The 20,121-nt window shown below is 55.4% G+C and overlaps 2 protein-coding genes across 8 annotated transcripts; one reads left to right on the forward strand and one right to left on the reverse strand.

Annotated features, from left to right (window-relative positions):
* The first annotated feature begins 536 nt into the window (after window positions 1-536).
* Window positions 537-12,168, forward strand: PTDSS2 (phosphatidylserine synthase 2). 2 transcript variants are annotated; one of them, XR_004230241.1, is made up of 7 exons: window positions 539-678; window positions 1,602-1,720; window positions 9,747-9,861; window positions 9,983-10,128; window positions 10,483-10,668; window positions 10,759-10,988; window positions 12,090-12,168. XR_004230241.1 is itself a non-coding variant. In XM_031942562.1 (6 exons), the coding sequence occupies exons 1-6, from the start codon at window positions 571-573 to the stop codon at window positions 10,892-10,894; spliced, it is 810 nt and encodes a 269-aa protein (XP_031798422.1). In that variant the 5' UTR covers window positions 537-570; the 3' UTR covers window positions 10,895-11,285. The 2 variants fall into 2 exon arrangements, 1 of the variants encoding a protein (XP_031798422.1); XM_031942562.1 differs by lacking the exon at window positions 12,090-12,168 and having other exon boundaries at window positions 537-678; window positions 10,759-11,285.
* Window positions 11,657-19,458, reverse strand: RNH1 (ribonuclease/angiogenin inhibitor 1). 6 transcript variants are annotated; one of them, XM_031942538.1, is made up of 10 exons: window positions 19,320-19,458; window positions 14,602-14,707; window positions 14,319-14,489; window positions 13,989-14,159; window positions 13,572-13,742; window positions 13,074-13,244; window positions 12,694-12,864; window positions 12,382-12,552; window positions 12,112-12,282; window positions 11,657-11,966 (listed from the first exon to the last, which is right to left on the reverse strand). In XM_031942538.1, the coding sequence occupies exons 2-10, from the start codon at window positions 14,685-14,687 to the stop codon at window positions 11,879-11,881; spliced, it is 1,371 nt and encodes a 456-aa protein (XP_031798398.1). In that variant the 5' UTR covers window positions 14,688-14,707; window positions 19,320-19,458; the 3' UTR covers window positions 11,657-11,878. The 6 variants fall into 6 exon arrangements, with proteins under 6 accessions (XP_031798398.1, XP_031798395.1, XP_031798393.1 ...); XM_031942535.1 differs by lacking the exon at window positions 19,320-19,458 and adding an exon at window positions 18,996-19,100; XM_031942533.1 differs by lacking the exon at window positions 19,320-19,458 and adding an exon at window positions 18,715-18,975.
* Window positions 19,459-20,121: the final 663 nt, after the last annotated feature.

The raw sequence follows: 20,121 nt of genomic DNA on the forward strand, positions 1-20,121 counted from the left end.
GCCCCGGGGCCCGGGGGCCCGGGGTGGAACTGGGCCTGGGGCCCCCGCGTTGCCCCCGGCCGTTTGGGGGAACAGTTTCAGGGACCCCCCCCAAACCGGGCCCTTCCCCGAGACGGCGGGGCCCTCTTTTTAAAGGAAAAAGGGGATTCCCAAATCTGGGTGAGGGGGGGGGTCCCTGGGGGCCACCGGGCGGGAACCGGGCCTTTGGGGGGGGGGGGGGGGAAAGGGGGGAAGCGGGTTTGGGGGCTCCCGGGCTCGCAGGGGCCCTTCCCAGCCAGGACCCTCCCGGAGGGGCGGGCCTTCTGTTCTTCCTTTTAAAAAATTGGTTTGTTCCGCTTTTTGGGGTTAGGGGTGGTCTGGGGCCCCCGGTGACCCACGCCCCTTGCCCGGGACAGAGCGGGCACCCTCTTGGTGGAGGAGGGGCTTGGCCAGGAGGCTCGTGGGGGGAAAGGAGCTGGCCTGGGGGTTCCCTCCCTGCCCTGAGCCAGGCCCACGGCAGGCATGTTGTCCTAGCAGAGCCTGGGGGAGGGGCGGGTGCCAGGCTCCCTGTTCTCATGCCCACAGACCCTGATGATCCGGGACTGGTGGATGTGCATGATCATCAGCGTCATGTTCGAGTTCCTGGAGTACAGCCTGGAGCACCAGCTGCCCAACTTCAGCGAGTGCTGGTGGGACCACGTAGGTACCAGTCCCCGGGGCGGGGAATCTGAGGTGGCCCCCCCCCCCCAGGATGGAAGGATGGGCAGAGCCCAGGCGTGTGTGAGTGGGACTGTCATTGTGGGAGCGTTGTAACTGTGAGTGATTGTGTGACTGTCCATCCGTCCGTCCATATGTCTGTTTGCCCATCTGTCCGTCTGTCCGCCCGTCTATCCATCTGCGCTCCCTGGAACAGACCAATGCATGCAGACGCTCAGGTTTTAATCTTGTGTAGAAATGGGTGTGGGTGGCTTTTATTGGAACGGCTTCATCCGTTTTGGGGAGCCCCCGCTGGCCCTCCCTTTCCCTCTCTCCAGCTGGAGGGGCCCAGAGGCCCTTCATCCTTTTGTTCTCCCCACATGTCAGCGCATCATTGGAGTAGATCCTGGATGGTGACAGACAGACCCACCCCTTCCCCTTCCCTGGTGGTCTTTTTTCCATTGCCGCAGTTTTCTTTTTCTGTCTTATCTCCGTGACAAGAATGGCGGCTCAGGTTCCTGCAGCACCTGATAAGGGCCGTCCCCCTGGGTCCCATCTTACATAGGAGGGAGCCGAGTCGGCATTGGGGGGGAAGGGGGGAAGGGAGGAGGGGAGGGCTCATCCCTTGGGCCAGTGCAAAGCCGCGGCTTCTCCCTCTGGGCAGCCACAGTCCCTGGACTCCAAGACCCTTCAGCCCTGTTTGCCACCTCTGGTGCCTCCAAGTAAATCGGGGCCGAGGGCACCTGCTCCAAGGCTCGCTGCATGGCACAGGACGGGCATCGGGGGCTGGGGCCAGGGGGGTGTCGGGGGCCGAGGGCGCCCACTCCCAAGCTCACTGCACGGTACAGGGCGGGCATCGGGGACCGGGACCGGGGTGGGGGGGGGCATCAGGGGCCGAGCGGCCATGACCCTCTCCTTCTTTTCAGTGGATAATGGATGTGCTCCTGTGCAACGGGCTGGGCATCTACTGCGGCATGAAGACCCTGGGCTGGCTCTCTCTGAAGACATACAAGTGGCAAGGCCTCTGGAACATCCCCACCTACAAGTACGCGTTGGGCCCGGGCTGGGGGGTGCGCAAAGGCCATGGGTCCCCCAGAACTGCTGACACAACGTGGATGGAGCAGAGCAAGGGGGTGGGGTTTTAGAGAGGGATTGAAGGGGGACTGGAGGTGGGGGGACAAGGGTCCGTGCTGAGCTTAGAACTGAGAGTGCCAGGGGTCCAAGTTCAGATGCTGCTGTTCGCATTCAGAATGACCCTGATCCTGTCTGTACTAGATGGCCTTGGGCGGGGTGAGGGGTCCCAGGGCTGGGGAGGAGGCAGGGGGGAGGGCCTGATGTCTCTCCACTTCCATGAACATCCAGGTAGGTCGGCAGACAGAGGGCTTAAGCCTTCCTCTCCGGGTGCTCACCCTCGGCCTCGGTTACTTTTCCGTAAAATGGGAATAATAGTCCCCCTCTCATGTTAAGTGCTTCCAAGCCTTAAGTCATCACATACAGGACAACCTGTATGCTTTTACGTCTTTCAATGAGAGGAGCTCCACTTCTCTCCCGTTTCCCCCCACACTTGAACTTGGCTCTCTTGCTTCTGGCTGCGTCCTGCACCCCCTCCCTGTGTGTTGGCCGCGCCCGTCCCACCTTCTGAAGGAGGCGTCGAGTGCGTTGTTGGGCCGGCTCCCCCCCTGCTTCCGGCTCGTGGCTCCCGCTGGCCCCTGGCCGTAGACTCCAGGTCTAAGGCATAGCCACCGCTCTGTCCGTGGAATGGTTTTGCATCGCTTTGCAACAAGACCCCGCCGTCCCCGGCTGCACTGGAGCCATCTCCAGCCCGGCTCCCATCCAGTCCCGCGCCTCTGCTCACAGCCCCCGCCCAGGACCCCAAGGGCACGACCCTTTGCTCTCCTTGTCCTCTCTTAACCCAAGGTCCCACAGGTAGCCACCCTGCGAGCTTGGGGCTCCAGGGACCTCCGTGTCCCAAGTAAGGAAGCGCACACTGAGAGTGTGTTTTGTGACTTGCCCAGGATCCCCCAGTTTGTCGGAGTCTGACCCAGCTCCTGCGTCCTTAACACTGGGAACAAGAGTCCAGCAAGAAACACGGTGCCCGAGCAATGCGCACTGGCGACAGGCTCTCAACTGGGGGCGCGTAGATGGCGTCGGGGGCATAAAGTGACTCATTGTGGAAAAGGGCAAAGCATCCCAAACCACACAGGAGAGACTGACAAAGCCTTTGCCAAAGGCAGCGACGAGGGGGAAGAGCCGGAGGTTTCCGGAGTCTCCCTTGTTTCCCCCAGAAACGACGGGGAATCTCGCCTCTAGATGGATGCTGGAGTGCCAGAACCCCCAGAAAGTTGGACTGAAGATAACTTAAAAGGACTGGAGGAAAGGTCGGGCTCACTTGGTCACAGGAGCACAGTCTAGCACAAGCAGGGTCCAGGCAAGCAGGAGGCTCCCCCGCAGCAGCCAAGGCCCCTTGGTCCCAGTTCAGGAGGCCAGCGGCCAGCCCTGGAACCCCCCCGATGCTCCTTCAGTCCAGGATCAGCACCGGAAAGAGATCCAAAAATGAACCGAGGAGTATTGTAGCCAGAACTCTCAGGTCAAGGAGAAAATCCTGCAAGCAGCCAAAAGGAAGCAATCCCGACCTCAAGGAGCCACAGTCAGGTCACGCAGGATCGAAGGATCAGAGGGACGTGAACTTCGGAAGGCTTAAAACTCCACCTAGCCAGCAAAACTGAGCATGGTCTTCCAGGAGGAAGGTTGGACACTCAGGGAAATGGGCGCTTCTTAAACTTTCCTGATGAAGAGACCAGAGCTGAGCAGAAAATTCAATCTTCAAATATAAGACATAAAAGAAACATAAAAAGGTAAACAGGGAAAAACGATTTGTTATTCAATAATGTTAAATCATATCCCTGCACAGGAAGGTGAAGGTGACATTAGGGCAGTTGGAAGGAGGCTGTACACAAACAGAGGCCGTGGGTATAAGTTGAATTTGATGTCAGGATGTATAAAAACGAAGTGGTGAAAGAAAGGATTGTACTGTAAGAAAAAGAAAGAAGTAAATTGGATTCTGTGAAGAAGCTCAAAAAACCTTGTACAGCAGAGAAAAAAAGGGAGGAGATGAGCACTGTTTGAGCCTTAATCTCATTGAATTTGACTCCGAGATGAAATACATTCACTTAGGCATAGAAATTTATCTCGCCATATAGGAAAATAGGAGGAAAAAGAAAGGGGGGATACTGATAGGAAGGGAAGGCAGTGATCAGAAGCAAAACACTGGTGAGAAGGGACAGGGTGAAAGGAGAGAGAAAAGTATACAGGGAAAAATAGGGTGGAGGGAAACACATTCATAACTGAATGTGAATGGGATCAGCAGAGCGGATGAAAAACCAGGTAAAAGGCTGGAGCATAATGTATTCTGCTTCATCTGAATCAAAGAAAGCAGGGGCAGCAATCTCTATCTCAGACAAAGCAAAAGCAAAAATGGATCTAATTGGAAAAGATAGAAAACGATATCTTGCTAAAAGGAACCATAGACAAAGAAGTATTATCAGGGCTAAATATGTAGTGATATAGCATCCATATTCTTAGAGGGGTAAAACGAGGGGGCAGCTAGGAGCTGCAGTGGATAGAGCGCTGGCCCCGAGTTCAAATCCAGCCTCAGACACTTAACACTTTTTAGCTGTGTGACCTGGGCAAGACCTGGGAGTCTCAAAATAAAGAAAAGCAAAATGATTACAGGAAGAAATAGCACAACTATACTAGTGGGAGACCTCAACCTCCCCACCTCAAAACTAAAACCTAGCCACAAAATAAAAAAGTGAACAGCACTTTAGAAAGATAAATCTCTGGAGAAAATTGAATGAGGATAGTAATGAATATACCTTTTTCTCTGCAGTATGTGGTACTGCCACATGGATCATAGGGCATAAAAATAGCACAATCAAAAGCAGAAAATCCTTTCAGATAATGATGCAATACAAATTTAATGTGTAATAAAGGGCCATGGAAAAATAGGTTAAAAATTAACTGACAACTGAATAATCCCAAAGAATGAGTGGTTTAAACAACAAATCATAGAAACAGTTATTTCATCCAAGAGAATGACAAGGAGACACACCAAAATTTATAAGATGCGGCCAAAGTAGTTCTTAGGAAAAATTTTATATCTCTAAATGCTTACATGAATAAAATAAAAAAACAATACATTGGAAATACAAGTCATTGGCATGCAACCAAAAAAACTAGAAAAAAGTTTAAATCCCCAATTAAATACCAAGTCAGAAATTCTCAAAATCAAAGGAGAGAATAATAAAATTGAAGGAAAATTTTGAACTAGTGAATCAAATTAGTAAGAATTGCTTTTGTGAAAAAGAAATACACAAACCTTTGGTTAATTTGGTTAGAAAAAGGAAGGGAAAAAAAATCAAATTACCAATGTCAAAAATGGAAAGGGTAAATTCACCACTCAAGATAATTAGGCTCTGTTTTGCCCAACAGTATGCCAGTAAATCTAACAATCTAAGTGAAATGGAAGAACATTTACCAAAATATTAATTGCTCAGATTAACAGAAGAGGAAATAAGATACTTAAATTACCCATTTTAGAAAAAGAACAAGCCCTCAGTGAATTCCCTAAGAAAAAACTCTCCAGGGCCAGATGGATATACAAGTGAATTTTACAAAACATTTAAAGAACAATTCCAGTATATAATATATATTACATAGTACATATATATATATATATATTATATATATATATATATGTGTGTGTGTGTGTGTCTGTATATATATATATATAAAATGTTTGGAAAAATAGTCCTACCAAATTCCTTTAATGACACAAATATGGTGCTGATAACCTAAAACAAACAAAATTATGAGATATCAATATCCCTAATGAGTATTGATGTAAAAATTTTGAATAAAATATTAGTGAAGAGATTACAGCAATTGATCATGAGGGTAAAACACTATGATCAGAAGAGATTTATACTAAGAATGCAGGGTTGGCTCAATATTAGGAAAATTATTAGAATAATTGACTGTATCCATAACAAAACTAATGGAAACTTAGTTTTATCTTAGTAGATGTAGGAAAAAACTTTGGACATAATACAATATCCATTCCTATTAAAAACACTAGTAATCTTCCATAAAGTGATAAATAGTAAATATCTAAAAGTATCAGCAAGCATTAAGCTACAAACTTTCCCAGTAAGATTAAGGGTGAAACAAGGATGCCTGTTTTATCACTACTGTTATTTAGTGTTACAATAGAAAAGTTTGCTTTAGCAATGAGATGAAAAAGAAATTGAAGGAATTAAAATAGACAATGAGGAAACAAAACTATCATTGTTAGCAGATAATATCAACTGAAGAGAATCATCTAAAAAACTACTTGAAATAACAGCTTTAGCAAAGTTACAGAACATAAAACTCACATAAGTCATCAGCCCTTCTATATATTACCAACAAAGCCCAGCAGCAAGAGAGAGAAAAGTTGCCTTTAAAATAATTGTAGAGGAAATAAAATATTTGGGAGTCTTCCTGCCAAGACAAACTTACTATATGAACACAGTTACAAAATGCTTTTCACAGAAATAAAGTCAGATCTAAACAATTAGGAAAATATCAATTCCTCCTGGGTAGACTGGGCTAATAAAACAAAAACAATTGTATCTCTAAAGTTAGGGTAAGGTCATTATCAAAAAAAAAATTTTTTTTTTTTTGGTCAAGCTAAAAAGAAAATCACAAAATTCATCTGGAAGAACAAAAAGTCAAGGATATCAAGAGAATTAATGGGGGAAAAGTGCAAGGGGAGGTTGCCTAGCTATGCCAAATCTAAAACTATTGTAAAGTGGAAATCATCAAAACTGTGCTACTGGCTAAGAGAGTGGTGGAAAAGTGGGATGGCTTGGGTTCGCAAGACACAACAGTCAGTGACTAGTTAATCTACCATTTGATTAACCCAAAGACTAAAGCTTCTACAATAAGAACTCACTATTTGACAAAAACTGGGAAAAATGGAAAAAAAGTTTGGCAGAAAGTAAACATAGTGGAACATCTTGCACTCTGTACTAAGATAAGGTCAAAATGGGTACACAGTTTCTGCCCTTTACATGTAAAAGGTGATACCATATGCAGATTAAGAAAGCAAGGAATATTTTCCCTGTCCATCTATGGAGAAGGGAGGAATTTATGAGAGACAGACTATTATGAAATTGTTAAGTGGATGATTGTGCTGCCATTAACAAGGTCTTCCATAAACAAAAACAATGCAACCAAGAGTAGGAGGGAGTCAAAAGGCTTTGAAATCGCTTTTTACAGCCTTGTTTCTGGCAAAGGTCTCATTTCTCACACAGAGAACTGAATCACATAAGTGTACAATTCATATTAATCTGCAGTTTTCAGATGAAGAAATTAAAGCTATTGTGAAAAAATGCTCTAAATCACTTAGATGAATGGAAATTAAAACACCTCTAAGGTACCCTTTCACACCTCTCAGTTTGACTAGTGTCACAGAAGGGGAAAATGATAGATGTTGGAGATGTGGGAAAATAGGGAAATTAGTGTTTTATCGGTGGAGTTGTGGACTAATCCAACCATCCTGGAGAGCAATTTTGGAACTATGCCCAAAGGCTATAAACTTGCAGTCTCTGATCCTACGATTACTTCTCTATCCCAGAGATTAACTTAAAAGAAGGAAAAGGACCCATGTGTGCAAAAATGTAGCAGCTCTTTTTGTGGTGGCAAAGAGCTGGAAATTGTGGGGATGGCCATCAGTTGAGAAATGGCTGAACAAATTGTGGTATATGAATGTAAACGGCATGCTGCTGTCCAATGAGAAAGGGTCAGGCACATTTCAGGAAAGCTTACAAAGACAAAGTGAAGTGAACAAAACCAGGAAGATGGCTGTCCACAGTAATGACAACGTGAGTGATGATCAACTGGGATGGATTTGGCTCCTCAGCAACATGATGATCCAAGACAATTCTAAAAGACTCCTCCATCCGCATCCAGAGAAAGAACTGGAGGCTGAAGGCAGATTGAAGCACACTAAATGTGTGCTTTTTTGGTTTTTTTGGTTTTCTTTCTTGTGGTTTTTCCCTTTTATTCCGATTATTCTTTCCTAACATGACTGATGTGGAAATGTGTAACACTGGACATGAATACCTCCTATTAGATTGCTTTCTGTCCTGAGGAAGGAAGGGGGGAAATCTTCTAAAAGTGAACGTTGAAAACTATCTTTACATGTAACTGGGGGAAAAAAAACTTTTCAAGTGCTGGGAAAGTATCTAAAATCAAAAGGCAGCATTCAGTGTCACAGTGATATACTAAGTATCACCCCAGTGAGCAGAAGAATAAGGCAGTTGCTCCCTTGTCCTCACTACTATAACACCAACAGGGAAAACAAAATTATCCCTGTGTTCTTCCAATAGAAAATGAGAAAAAGAATATCCTGGAGAATCAGCAGAGAAATTAGGATGGTTAATAGCATAATGATAACAAAACAACAGGAGAACATGGAAAAGGAAGAACCATTGAATTAAAACAAGTACAGATGGCTTAAAATATCTGGGAAGGAAGGCACTGAGTCAAATTGAAAATCTATAGATAATATATGTGTATGAATATATAGTGTATGTGGGTGGGTGGCAATAGCAGAAGTACTCTGCGCCAGTGTAAGAAAAATTAGTTCCAAAGCTCATTTACAGATTAAACGTTGTACCAGTCAAATTGGAGGAGAAAATGACATGGGGAAATAAAAAGTCTAAAATCTCCAGAAAGAGAAGTTTAAAAAGTAGAAGTGAAAAGAGAAGAGCATTTCCAGGTCTTAGCATCTAAAGCAAAGTTTCTTAACTGTCGGTCGCGACCCCAGATGGGGTCTTGGAACTGAAAGGGGGCGTTACAAAATTACGACTTATTATCAGTAAATACTTGATTTGCATACCTGTTTTATATACCCAGGGTTATGTGAAAAAAAATTTTAGGGGGGGAGTCATGAGTGGAAAAGAAATCCTACTCTTAAAGCAATAATTATAAAAATGTATTTGTACTAGTCACAAGTAGCAGTTTGGGTCAGAGGAACAACTTCAAGATTGCCACATTGATTTTTATCCTAAAATCTAGGGTAATCCTGAGAGAATGATTCCATATTTCCTTCTGCATTAATAAAATTACAGGCTCTTTCATCAATGACTTAAGCTCTGAGGCCCAATCCCAGTTCATTTATTATATATATATATATTTAGGTAATTGTTTAAAACAAATGGAAAAGAAGAAAAGGCAAAACTGTAGAAAAAAAATAATTAAAAGAGAGAGAGCAAGAGAGGAAAAGAAAAAAAAGCCATAAAAATATTGTTATAAACTCGGTGGAAGCTGTAACAAGAAGCTGTAATAAGAGAAGGCTTTGTCTTTGTAGCTGTCCATCTTTGCCTCCTTGGAGCTCGGTTTGTTCCCTGACGTGGGTTTTTTTCTTTCTTTTCCCTGTTTTTCTCCTCCCCTCCCCCCCAAGTGGGCTAAGTTAAGCTTGGATATATTTATGTATGTGTGCATACATGAATACATATATGTGCACGTACGTAGCTGGCACAGCTACGTGCACAGGTGACGCACACGAGTAAAACACTGATTTCTTGAATCTTTTTTAGTCTTTGTCCGAGGTCAGTGATCACCGCCTCTCTTTTTTTCTCCTAACAAATCCTCCCGATCGTTGTGATTTCCCGTTGGGCGCAGCTCCTCGTATCTACACGTCTCAGTTTCTTAGGCTTAAGTAAACCCCAGATTTTATCCGCTCTGTTGACGAGACAATCGTGACGGAAGGATGGACGTGGTTATGGCATGGGGACAGAAAAGCCCCTCAGAGCATCCCGTGCTGCAGATGGCGCCTCATCACTCTGGCGCGCGCTCAGGATTATTGGCTTCCTCTGGAAGCCTGTGGAGACCAGGGACCCACGGAGGCTGGGGGCCCGTGGAGGCTGGGGGCCTGTGGAGACCAGGGACCCATGGAGGCTGGGAGCCCGCAGAGGCCGGGGGCCTACGGAGGCTAGGGGCTGACAGGTTTCCCATTGTTGCAGGGGCAAGATGAAGAGAATCGCCTTCCAGTTCACACCCTACAGCTGGGTGCGCTTCGAGTGGAAGCCCGCCTCCAACCTGCGCCGGTGGCTGGGAGTCTGCGGCATCATCCTGGTTGTAAGGTCCCTGGGAGGCCGGAGTCCCCCGCTCTTTGCCCTTGCGTGGCCCCAGCTGGGAGGGGGGTCCCCGGGGGCCTGCGGCCGGCACGGGGCCTGCCCTCAGGCCGGGGCTCTTGCAGTTTCTCTTGGCAGAACTGAACACCTTCTACCTGAAGTTCGTGCTCTGGATGCCCCCCGAGCACTACCTGGTTCTCCTCCGGCTCGTCTTCTTTGTGAATGTGGGGGGCGTGGCCATGCGGGAGATCTATGACTTCATGGATGACCCGTAAGTAGGGGGGGTCTGCTCGCCCCAGGTCCCCTGCCCTGCCTGCTGGATGGGCCGCTTCGGCCCCCGGTGAGGTTCCCAAACAGGGACGTTGGGTGGGGGCGGGAGATGGAGCTTTGGGGGGGTGCTGCCCGCGAGACCCCCCATGGAAGGGTTGTTGCCGGGGGAAGGTCGCGGTTGGGGGACCAGCAGGGGAGCTAGAATCCACCGCTTCTCAGGCCTCCTTCCCCCCAAAACCTCGGCTAGGCTTCTGCCGCCGAGTGGAGGGACCCCAGGCGACATCTGGCCTCCCTGGGAGCTTCCCCGGAGCCTCCATTTCCCCTCCCCGCAGCTTGGGGTCTCTGTGGCTTCCAGGAAGTTCCATAAGAAGTTTGGCCAGCAGGCCTGGCTGGTAGCAGCCATCACGGCCACGGAGTTCCTGATCGTGGTCAAGTATGACCCCTACACGCTGACCCTGTCGCTGCCCTTCTACGTGGCGCAGTGCTGGATCCTGGGCACCGTGCTCATCCTCACCTGGACCGTCTGGCGCTTCTTCCTGCGGTGAGCCCCCGGGAGGGGTGGGGAGGGTGGGCCCGGCGGGGGGCTCGGCCGCAGGAGCCCAGGGAGCCCAGGCTGGCCTCTTCCTCCCAGGGACATCACCCTGCGCTACAAAGAGATCCGGCGCCAGAAGCAGGAGAGCCGCTGCGAGGTGGACCCGGCCTCTACCGACGGCAGCGAAGGGCCTTCCCCGCTGCTGGAGGAGCAGGACAGAGACGGGGAGCTGTGAGCGGATGGACGCCCGGCACTGCCTCCCCCAGCTGCGGACTGAAGCCCCCCCAGGGACCGGCCCCGGGGTCTGGGAGGAGCCCGGGCAGCCGGAGGTGAGGGGCAAGGTGAGCCCCTGGCACACCGACCTGGGACGCACAGGGGGCACCCTCTGGGCACAGCTGCTGGACCAGAGGGGGCGACCGGCCACTGGGGCACAGCCACCCAGGCCGGGGAAGGCTCTTTGTCCCAGCCCCGCCTCCAGTCTGGCTGGGACGGACGCCTCCTGGGACCACGGAGGGTCCGGCGGGAGCTCTGGGCTCTCCCTTGCCCTCGGGGGCCAGGGCTCCAGGTTGGAAGGATACAGGCATTAGGGGAGGGGTCGGCGCACAAATAAAGACGGGAAGGAAAGAGACTGAGGTCGCCTTTGTGACACTCGTGCATTGGGGGCTGGGGGGGGGAGCTCCCCGGGGTCACAGCCCCCCTCACTGCTCCCTTGTGAGGGAGCCGGGTTCAGCAACCCCGGGGGCGTGGGGGGGCAGGGACAAGGGCAGATGTGCCAGGTTTGCGCCCTTCCGAGGACCCCCAGCTCCATTTTGTCAGGGGCTTTCCGTAACGCCCCCCCCCCCAAGCCCTCTGGCTCTCTCCTGACCCCTGGAGCGGCCGGGACCCCCTGGGGCTTCCCCCCCCTGGGCCGAGGCTCCAGAGGTGCGTTTCCCTCTGCTCCCGCCCCCGACTGCCGGGGGCCTCCCGCCGTCACTCCAAGAAGGGCCCGAGCACCGGCCTGGGTCCAAAAGATCTTTTATTAAAATAGGAAGAAAGTGTTAAGGGTCAGTCTTGTCTCAAAGCTCCTCAGCCGGGAGCTCGATTTGGGGTCCCGAGGGCCTCCAGGGGGCGCAGCCGGGCCAGGCCAGGCCTTCCTCCTCCTGGGCCCCCTCCCAGGGGACCGGAAGGGGGGGGGATGTGGGGGAAGGGGAGGCCTGGGCTCGGCGCCTGCAGCCCACGGTCAGGATGTGATGCGCAAGTTGGGTTTGATCTCCTTCAGGGCCCGCAGTTCGTTGTCCACCTCCTCCGTCCAGTAAATGTCAAACAGGCTGAGGGGGAGGGGGAGAAGAGTCAGGGGACTCCCAGGGCCCCAGACCCCCCTCCCCCCAGGACCCCCTCCCCCTCTCCCCCCCAGGACCCCCTTCTCCTCCCCCTCTCCCTCTCCCCCCCAGGGTCTCCCTCCCGAGCACTCACACCAGCTGCTCCAAGGTGCAGGCCGGCTGCTTGAGGCTGGCCACCAGCATCCGGATGCCCGGGTCCCCCATCCTGTTGTTGCTGAGGTCCAGCTCCTTCAGGGTGTGGTTGCTGAGCAGGATGTTGGCCAGGGTCCCGCAGCACTTGTCTGAGAGCTCGCAGTCCCCCAGCCTGTAGGGGGCGGTGCGCCACGTCAGGACCCCAGCGGCCCCGCCCCCAGGCCGGGTCGCCCCGCCCCCGTGACCCCGGAGGCCCCGCCCCTGCCCTCACCAGAGGCTCTGGATGGGGCACTCGGACTGCAGGAGGCCCTTGCTCATGAGCTCGATGCCCGCGTCCTCCAGCGCGTTGGTGCTCAGCTGCAGCTCCTTCAGGGTCCGGTTCTTCTCCAGGAGCGTGCAGAAGCTGGGGCAGCTCGCCACCGTGAAGCCGCACGTCCTGAGCCTGGGGGGAGGGGGCACTGAGCGGGGCAGCCCGAGACGGGGGAGGGGCTGGAGACGGGGGAGGGGCTGGAGATGGGGGGGGCGAGACCAGGGGCAGCTGGGGGATAGATGGGGGAGGCGCCCTGGGCCCCCGCACACCCACCACAGCTCCTCCAGCTGGCAGGCCGGGTCCAGCAGCGCCTGGCACAGCAGTTCGGCCCCTTGGTCGCCCAGCTGGTTGCAGATGAGACTCAGCTTTTTCAAGCAGGCTTTGCCCTTCAGCACCTGGGCCAGGGCCCGGCAGCCCTCTGCAGTGATGTCGCACTCCCACAGCCTATGGGGAGGGGGGGGGCTGAGCGGGGAGCGAGGGGGGCTCTGCCCCGCCCTCGCCCCAGAAGTTGGCTCCCTTCAATGGCTGATGGCATGCAGGAGGTGCCCCATAAATGTGCCGCCTAGGCCGGCTGCTCCCCAAGGTCGCCGTGGAACTTGCCGGGGCTCCCAGCAGAAAGCTCCCCAAGCCCCTGCCCGCCCGGGGCCCCTCACCACAGAATCTTCAGCCTGCAGGTGGGGCTCAGGATGCCCTGGCACAGCTGGGCCAGGCCTGCGTCCCCGATCTTGTTTTCCCCCAGGCACAGCTCCTCCAGAGACTCCTTGGTCTGCAGGACCGTGCTAAGGTTCCTGCAGTTGGCAGGAGTGACTCCGCAGCCCTCCAGCCTGTGGTACAGAGACAGGTCCAATGGGCCTTGCCCTGCTGCCCAGGCAGCGGGCGCCCTCCTCGGGCCCGGGCCCTGGGACGCACAGCTGCACCCTTGGCTCTGCCCGGACTGTCTGCAGCCTGGTGGCCAACAGGGCCTTCTGTCCCGTCCCGAGCAGCCGGGCCCCTGCAGGGAGGGAGGCTGCGGAAGAGGCTGCTGGGCAACCTCTCTGGCCCCCCAGACCCCTGCTCTCTGCCCCCCCCCCGAGACCCCGGCTCTCTGGCCCCCTGGATCCCTGCTCTCTGCCCCCCCAGACCCCGGCTCTCTGGCCCCCCAGAGCACTCACTTCAAGACCTGCAGGTTGCAGTTGGGGTCCATCAGGCCCTGGCAGAGGAGCAGCACCCCGGCCTCGCCCAGCTCGTTGTTGTTCAGGGTCAGTTCCTGCAGGGAGTTCTTGGTCTTGAGCACTGAGGACAGAGCTTCGCAGCTGGCTGCGGTGAACTCGCAGTACTCCAGCCTGGCCGGGAGGGTGAAGGGCACTGAGGACCACGGCCGCCCCAGCCCCTTCTCCCTCCATCCAGTGACTGTCTTTCCTGCCCCGATCTCAATCGCTCTCCATTCTTATATCAATGCCACAGGTCCAAACTCAACCCCTCCCACGGCCTTGCCCTTGCCACCCCCCACTCTCCCTTAACCCCTCACTCCAATAGCGGCAGGGCCGAGGCCGGGAAGGAGCCAGCCGGGGCCCGGGCCGGGCACTCACTCCAGCCTCTGCAGGTTGCACTTGGGGTCCATCAGGCCCTCGCACAGCAGCTTCACACCCTCGTCGCCCAGGTGGTTGTCGCTCAGCTGCAGGTCTGTCAGGGTGGACTTGGTGCGCAGCAGGGCCGGGATCATCTTGCAGCTGGCGCCCGTGATGTTGCAGTTCTGCAGGCTGGCGGAGACGGGGCAGAAACAGGAACGGCACCCAGGGTCAGGGCCACGAGGCGGGGTGCGGGCGGGGAGCAGGGGGTGGGTGCGAGTCCTTCCCGCCTTGGCCGGCAGGGGCAGCGCCTCGTCCCGCCCCCAGCCCGGCCCACCCGAGGCCGCTCACCTGAGCTTCTGGATCTTGCAGGTGGGTGTCTGCAGGCTGCTCAGCACCATCTGCACCCCCGAGTCCCTCAGCTCGTTGTTGGCGAGACTCAGTTCCGTCAGGGAGAGGTTGTCCTGGAGCACGGAGCTGATTTTGGCGCACATGGCGTCCGTGAGGCCGCAGTCATCGAGCCTGAAGGCGAAGGCCGGGTCAGAAGTGTGACCCCTGAGAGGCCGCCTGGCTCGGGATCCCCTTTCTGGAAAGGCCCCGGGGGCCCCCTTCTCCCTCTCCCCGCAGTCCCTACCTGATGATGCCATAGTGTTGCATAGAGGGAAGAAGCTCCGTCCAGCGGGAAGTGCTCAGATCCTCACACTGAATGTCCAGGCTCATGGTGGGCAACGGAGTGGTGCCTGCCCAGGGAGATGGGTAGGGGCAAAGTCAGTGGGAGCGCCCAGGAGTTGGAGACCCCCAGGAGTCAGAGCCCCCCAGGAATTCGGGCCAGGAAGCCTCCAGCATGAAGTGGGGAGGGACGGGTGCAGCCAAAACCCACCCCAAGTCTGCTATGGCTGTGTTTGCAACACTGACGCGTGGAGGGTGCTTGGGGGCTCCCCTCCATCAACCAACAGGACGGACCTTCCCAATGGGGGCAGTCGCCTCGTTCTCGCTCGGCGGCCTCTCTCCAAGCGGGGACCCGAGCCACCCATTCACGTGGCTCCTTTCCCAAGGAATTGGGTCAAGGGGCCAGTGGACACCCTGATTCCCCAAGGCAGTAGTATGGGTGCTGGGGAAGGGCAGGTAAGTGAGGGCTCCTGGGACTCCAGGATTACATAAATAATGAATATGGAAGAGAACTGAAGGGAAACCTCCACGCTGGGGGCAAGAAGCAGAAGGCCGAGTCCAGGCCCTTGCTGGGGTTGTTAGGACAGAGGCCATCTCCGTTACACAGCTCCAAGGCCGAGGTACCACAAGAGTAGTCATTTGGGGATCAGAGGCCATGGAGACTTCTCCTAACTCGGGCCCGCATTGAGCCCCAAGATCTCCAGCCTCTGCTTGAAGACCTCCTGAGGCAGCTTCTGGCTGCTCCTGACAAGGAGCCTAAATTTCTGCCCAATCCTCCCCAAATCACCGCGGGCCCTGACCTTTGCCCTTACCCCCAACTAAGGGCATTCCAGGACTGGGCCCGCCTGGCCTCAGAGCCAGAGCAGCCTCAGAGACTGGACGGTCCCCAGGGAGAGGAGCCCAGAAGATGTCAAAAAAAAAGGGGCAGAACAGAAAGGTCAAAGACCACCAGCAGGCTTAAGGTCTCTGGCCACCTCCTGAGACCTCTAGGAGCACAAATCCACACAAATGAAAAATGGGAGAAGGGAATTTCTTGGGATAGACCAACAAGCCACTCTAAGAATAAAGGCAGAATTCGATCTCGGCTCGCTTATTTGGCGCCGCACCGACCCCACTACCGGCTAGAAAAAAATAATAAAACTCATCTGGAAGAACCAAAGTTCAGGAATATCAGGGGATTCGCAAAACAACATGAAGGGAAGCAGGCTTGAAGCCAGGCAGTTGAGGGAAATGAAGCTGTGACCATTAAAAACCGCTGGACAAACCAAAAGCTGTTCTCTTTTTGTTAGGCAGGAAGGAGGGCCAGGAGAAGATCACTCCCAGGAACCCAAAGCACCTGCCACTCAACTAGTTTGAGCAGCGCCCCACCCAAAGGGGACCCTTCCCCAGGGACTAAGAGCTTTCAGGCCAGCGAAAATCTGATTGCTCCAGCAACTCCTAGTCCTCCTGAGCCAGAGAGGATCATGAAGGTGCGAGCGCGCCCGCTCACAGCCTTCCCTCCCTCATGGAAACGTTCGGCAGGCTGCAAGGGCCTGTGGGGCCAGCCCAAAAGCTCTTCACTAGATCCTTTGGCACAAATGTTGGCCCGATCCTATCGAGAGCTCTCTCGCCCCTACTGATACTAGGCTCATTTTATCCGCTGGTTAGATTTCTCCACCAGTCACCACACAAGAGGCCAAAAGGAAAGGGGGCAGCCAAGCCCTCCAGGCTCGTGCAGGCCCTGGTCCCGGGACGCCCCCACTGCCCCAATAGGGAAGGAACCAAAAGGCAGCTAGGATAAGGACACAGTAAAGTTCTGTCCCTAGGGCTTGGGGGATCTGGACCATAACCCCCCAGGGCCCACTGTGTAAGGTCAAGGGTCCCACCACTTGTGTCTCCCACAGTTAGGGAGTGGTGACCCCTCCCTGGCTGCTGAAGGGGCAGCCAAGACCCAACGAGTGCCCACCCCCACTCTGACTGAGGGCAGGTGCGGAGGCCTGAGGCAGAGGGTGAGGGTCTCTCCTGAGGGGGCTGCCCCTGGGTCTGCAGCTCCCCCTCCGGCCCTGCTTCAGTCTAGATTACCTGGCCCCCTCAGGACCCCCAGGCTCCTCCTCTCCCCTCCCTGTAGTCCAGCCGGCCCGAGTCTTTGTACTTGCTCCATCTGAGGCCCAGCGCTTTGGCAGACGGCCTGGCCCACAGCAGCACGCAGCCACTGCCTGAGGAGTCAGCGGGGTGGAGCTGGGCCCGCATGGCCATCTGGGAGCCCTCCTGACTGGCCTCCTCGGGGCAGTCGCTCCAGAAGCAGAGCACAGCCCCCCAAGGCCCCGCGAATGGGGGGACCCCTCCCCCATAGGGCCCCCCACCTCTTCCAGCCCTGGCCCCTCCCCCTCCCAAAGTACCTCATTCCCGGGCACCCACCTGGCCAGGGCCGTCTCTCTCCAAACCCTGTGGGCTGGCCTTCAAGGCTTTCCTTCCTAGTCCCAGCTACAAGGGACCCCCTGAAGTCTGGCTCAGCTGGGCCTGGAGGCCGCCTCCCCTCCCCAGCAGCCAGAAGCGGAACCGGAGCTGCCCTTTTTCGGAGCATCCTCCTTCCCCTCGGCCAGGGCTGAGAAGTAGGAGGGCCCGGGAGCCCCTGCTTACCTGAGCTTAGAGAGAAGAGCGCCCCAAACAGCTGCTACGCACTCTAGGCAGGGGATGTGACTCAAGTCCCATGACTCAGAGAGCTCCGCCCTGGCTCCTCCCCAGGACCCCGCCCTTCAGGGGTGCTGGCCCAGAGCAGTGCCCCTAGACCCTCCCCGGGAGGGGGAGGCCAGAAAGGGGCGCCAGAAGAGCACATGGGAGGGAGGGATCTCCTGGCCCAGGAGGGGCGGGTCCACACAGGCAAGCCCATTGGGGTGGGGCTCCTAGGGACCATTACCCAGATTCCTGCTTCAGAGGGGAGAGAAAGGTCCGTGGTCAGGGAGTTCAGATCTGAATCCTGATGGCGAGAATTCCAGTCAGTTCTCAGATACCGTGGGGATCTGCCTGGGGCACCCACTCTCCAAGAAGTAAAACAGGTAAAATGCTGGTTATCAGCCACTGTTGTGGGCTGACGACTCAAGATGGCAGGGGACAGAAGGGGAGACTGAGGCTAGAAGTGCCACCATGCCCCTGAAGTCACCAGGGAGCCAAGAAGTGGGCTGGCACTACTTTCTCAAAAGGGGGGGCAGAAAGCTGGAGGCCACACCCTCTGGAAGGCCCTGGGGGCCCCCAGACCGGACCAGTATCAGGCTCCTTGCATAAGTCACTTTACTGTCAGCCCCCGGTTTCCCGTCAGCACCTGCCTTTCATGGGGGTTAGGAAGACCATTCTCTAAATGATTAACCAGGTGCCTGACACTGTGGGACTCGAATAAATGGCGGGCTCCTCCCCCTCAGACCGGCGGGCGAACAACGGAACCCCAGCTGCTGTCCAGTGTGCCCTTTGGACATAATCTAGCGTCTAGTGGAGACAGCAAACATCTGAAGGTCCCCCGACCTGGGGGGCATTCTGACAATGTCTCCCAGCTTTGTTATCTGTGACCCCAGGTCTCCCCCCTGCTCCCCCAGCTTTCCGCCAAGGACTGCCAGAGTCCGGCCTTGGGCTAGTGCCGGGCGGGGGCAGTGATAACCGCTCCTCGGCTCTAACCCCTGGGCCACACAACAAGCACATCAGGGACTGAACTTTACCCCTTGACTTGGAGATTCAAATTCTTTTGAGACCCCGGTCTGAGCCCAACCTTTGGGGTCCCTTCCAAACCTCCACACTTTGACCCCCAGACGGAGGTGAGCGGCACAGCCCCTGCCCCAGCGGGCCCTGCTCCCCAGGCCGCCCTCACCTCACTTTCTGATCTCCCCAAACCCTGCTCGGCTTAATCCAAGGCCCTGAAGCCAGCCTTGGCCGCCCCGAGGCAGGGCTCTCTCTCCGCCTCCGCCCCGGCGGCCCCTGGGCCGGGAACCCCACCACAGCCCCGTCAGCCCAAGCTCCGGCGCTCCCGTCTCGGCCGGCAGAGTCAAGTTCGCCCTCGCCCCAACTTTGAGGGGGGAGGGGAGAGACGGCCCAGCCCACGCAGGGCAGTTACCATCGGAGCCCGAGGCCCGGCCCCGGGGCCATCTGGGCGCGGGGCCACCTCGGGGGGTCGCCAGCTTCCGGAAGGACGAATCGGGGGGCCCGTGACCCGGGTCCCGAGAGGGTGGGCGGCCCGGCCGGGGAACTCCCCGCCTCGGGCACCGCCGCAGCCCCAGCATGGCCCGCGGGCAGCGGGGGCGGGGGCCGCCTGAAGCCGGCGGGGCGGGGGCTGAGGGCGCGCCTTGGTCCCGCCCCCACCCCCGGGCCGGCTCCGACCCCGGAAAGTTGTCCCACCTTCGCACTTCGCAGTCCCGGGGCTGCCGCGCGGGGGCGACTTCAGACGCGGAAGGAAGGGCCCTAGCTACGGGCACGCGCCTTGCGTGGAGGGAGGAGCCTTACACTCGCGAGGCGTCCCCGGCACGCAATGGCCTCACGCGGGCACTGCGTGTGCGTGTCTGCGCGTGGGTGGAGAAGCGCGAGGCCCCGCCCCCGCGGCGCCTGGAGGGGGTGGGGGATGGGGGAACCCTCCCGTCCTACGTCCCCCGGTGTCCCGGACTCGGGTCTGAGGGCTCAGGGAGGACCCAGGCATCCGGCAGGACCGGCCCCCGGCAAACTCACCTCGGCCTCGTTTCTCTCTCCCTCCCTCTGGGCCGGGCCGGGCCGGGCCAAGAGTATCGCAGCTACAGTAGCGACGCACACGGGAGGAGGCCCAAGGCCTTGCTAGGTCCGTTAACCTAGTCTCGGGGGCGGGGCCGGAGCGGCAGGAGGCGGGGCCTTTGCGGGGAGGGGGGGCTATGGAGGGAGGGGCGGGGCCATAGCTTGTCTCTAGCCACTCTCCCGCCGCCTCTGCGGCTTTCCGAGTTACTTTGTATCGCGTGTATTAGTTACCTTGTATCGCGTGTATAGTAGCTTTGCGTTACTTTGTATATCTCAAACCGAGCCGACTCAAATGCCCAGTGAACGCTGGAGGCCTTGGCCCAGTCCGCTGGGGCTGAGAGCTGGAGCTTCCTGAACGCAATTCAAGCCAGCAAACGTTTCCTATCCTTTCAGTTGTCTGCCTTTTCTCTGTCTTCCTGCTTCTGGACGTCTCTTTGACCCCAGGGTCCTTCTGGATCCTCTCTCTTTCTCCAGGATTCTCCTTCCCACTTCTTTCTCCTCCAGGATCCGCCCTCTCTTCTCTCTCCCCTCCTGGATCCTCCCTCCTTCCCTCCCACCGACCTGCTCCTACTCCTCTCCTGGGGGTTCATTGTCCCCTGTTACCTGGGGGTGTCGTGATCTGTTCTGGACTCTTTGGCCTGGATTCAGTCTCTTTCTTCATGATCTCCATAGTCTCCCTGGACTTCAGGTAGCACCCTTCTGCCTATGACTCCTGAATTCCAACCCCAGGCTCTCCCTGAACTCCAGACCTACACCATCCACT

The sequence above is a fragment of the Sarcophilus harrisii genome, chromosome 6 (assembly GCF_902635505.1).
Source record: "Sarcophilus harrisii chromosome 6, mSarHar1.11, whole genome shotgun sequence".
NCBI classification, from domain to species: Eukaryota; Metazoa; Chordata; class Mammalia; order Dasyuromorphia; family Dasyuridae; genus Sarcophilus; species Sarcophilus harrisii.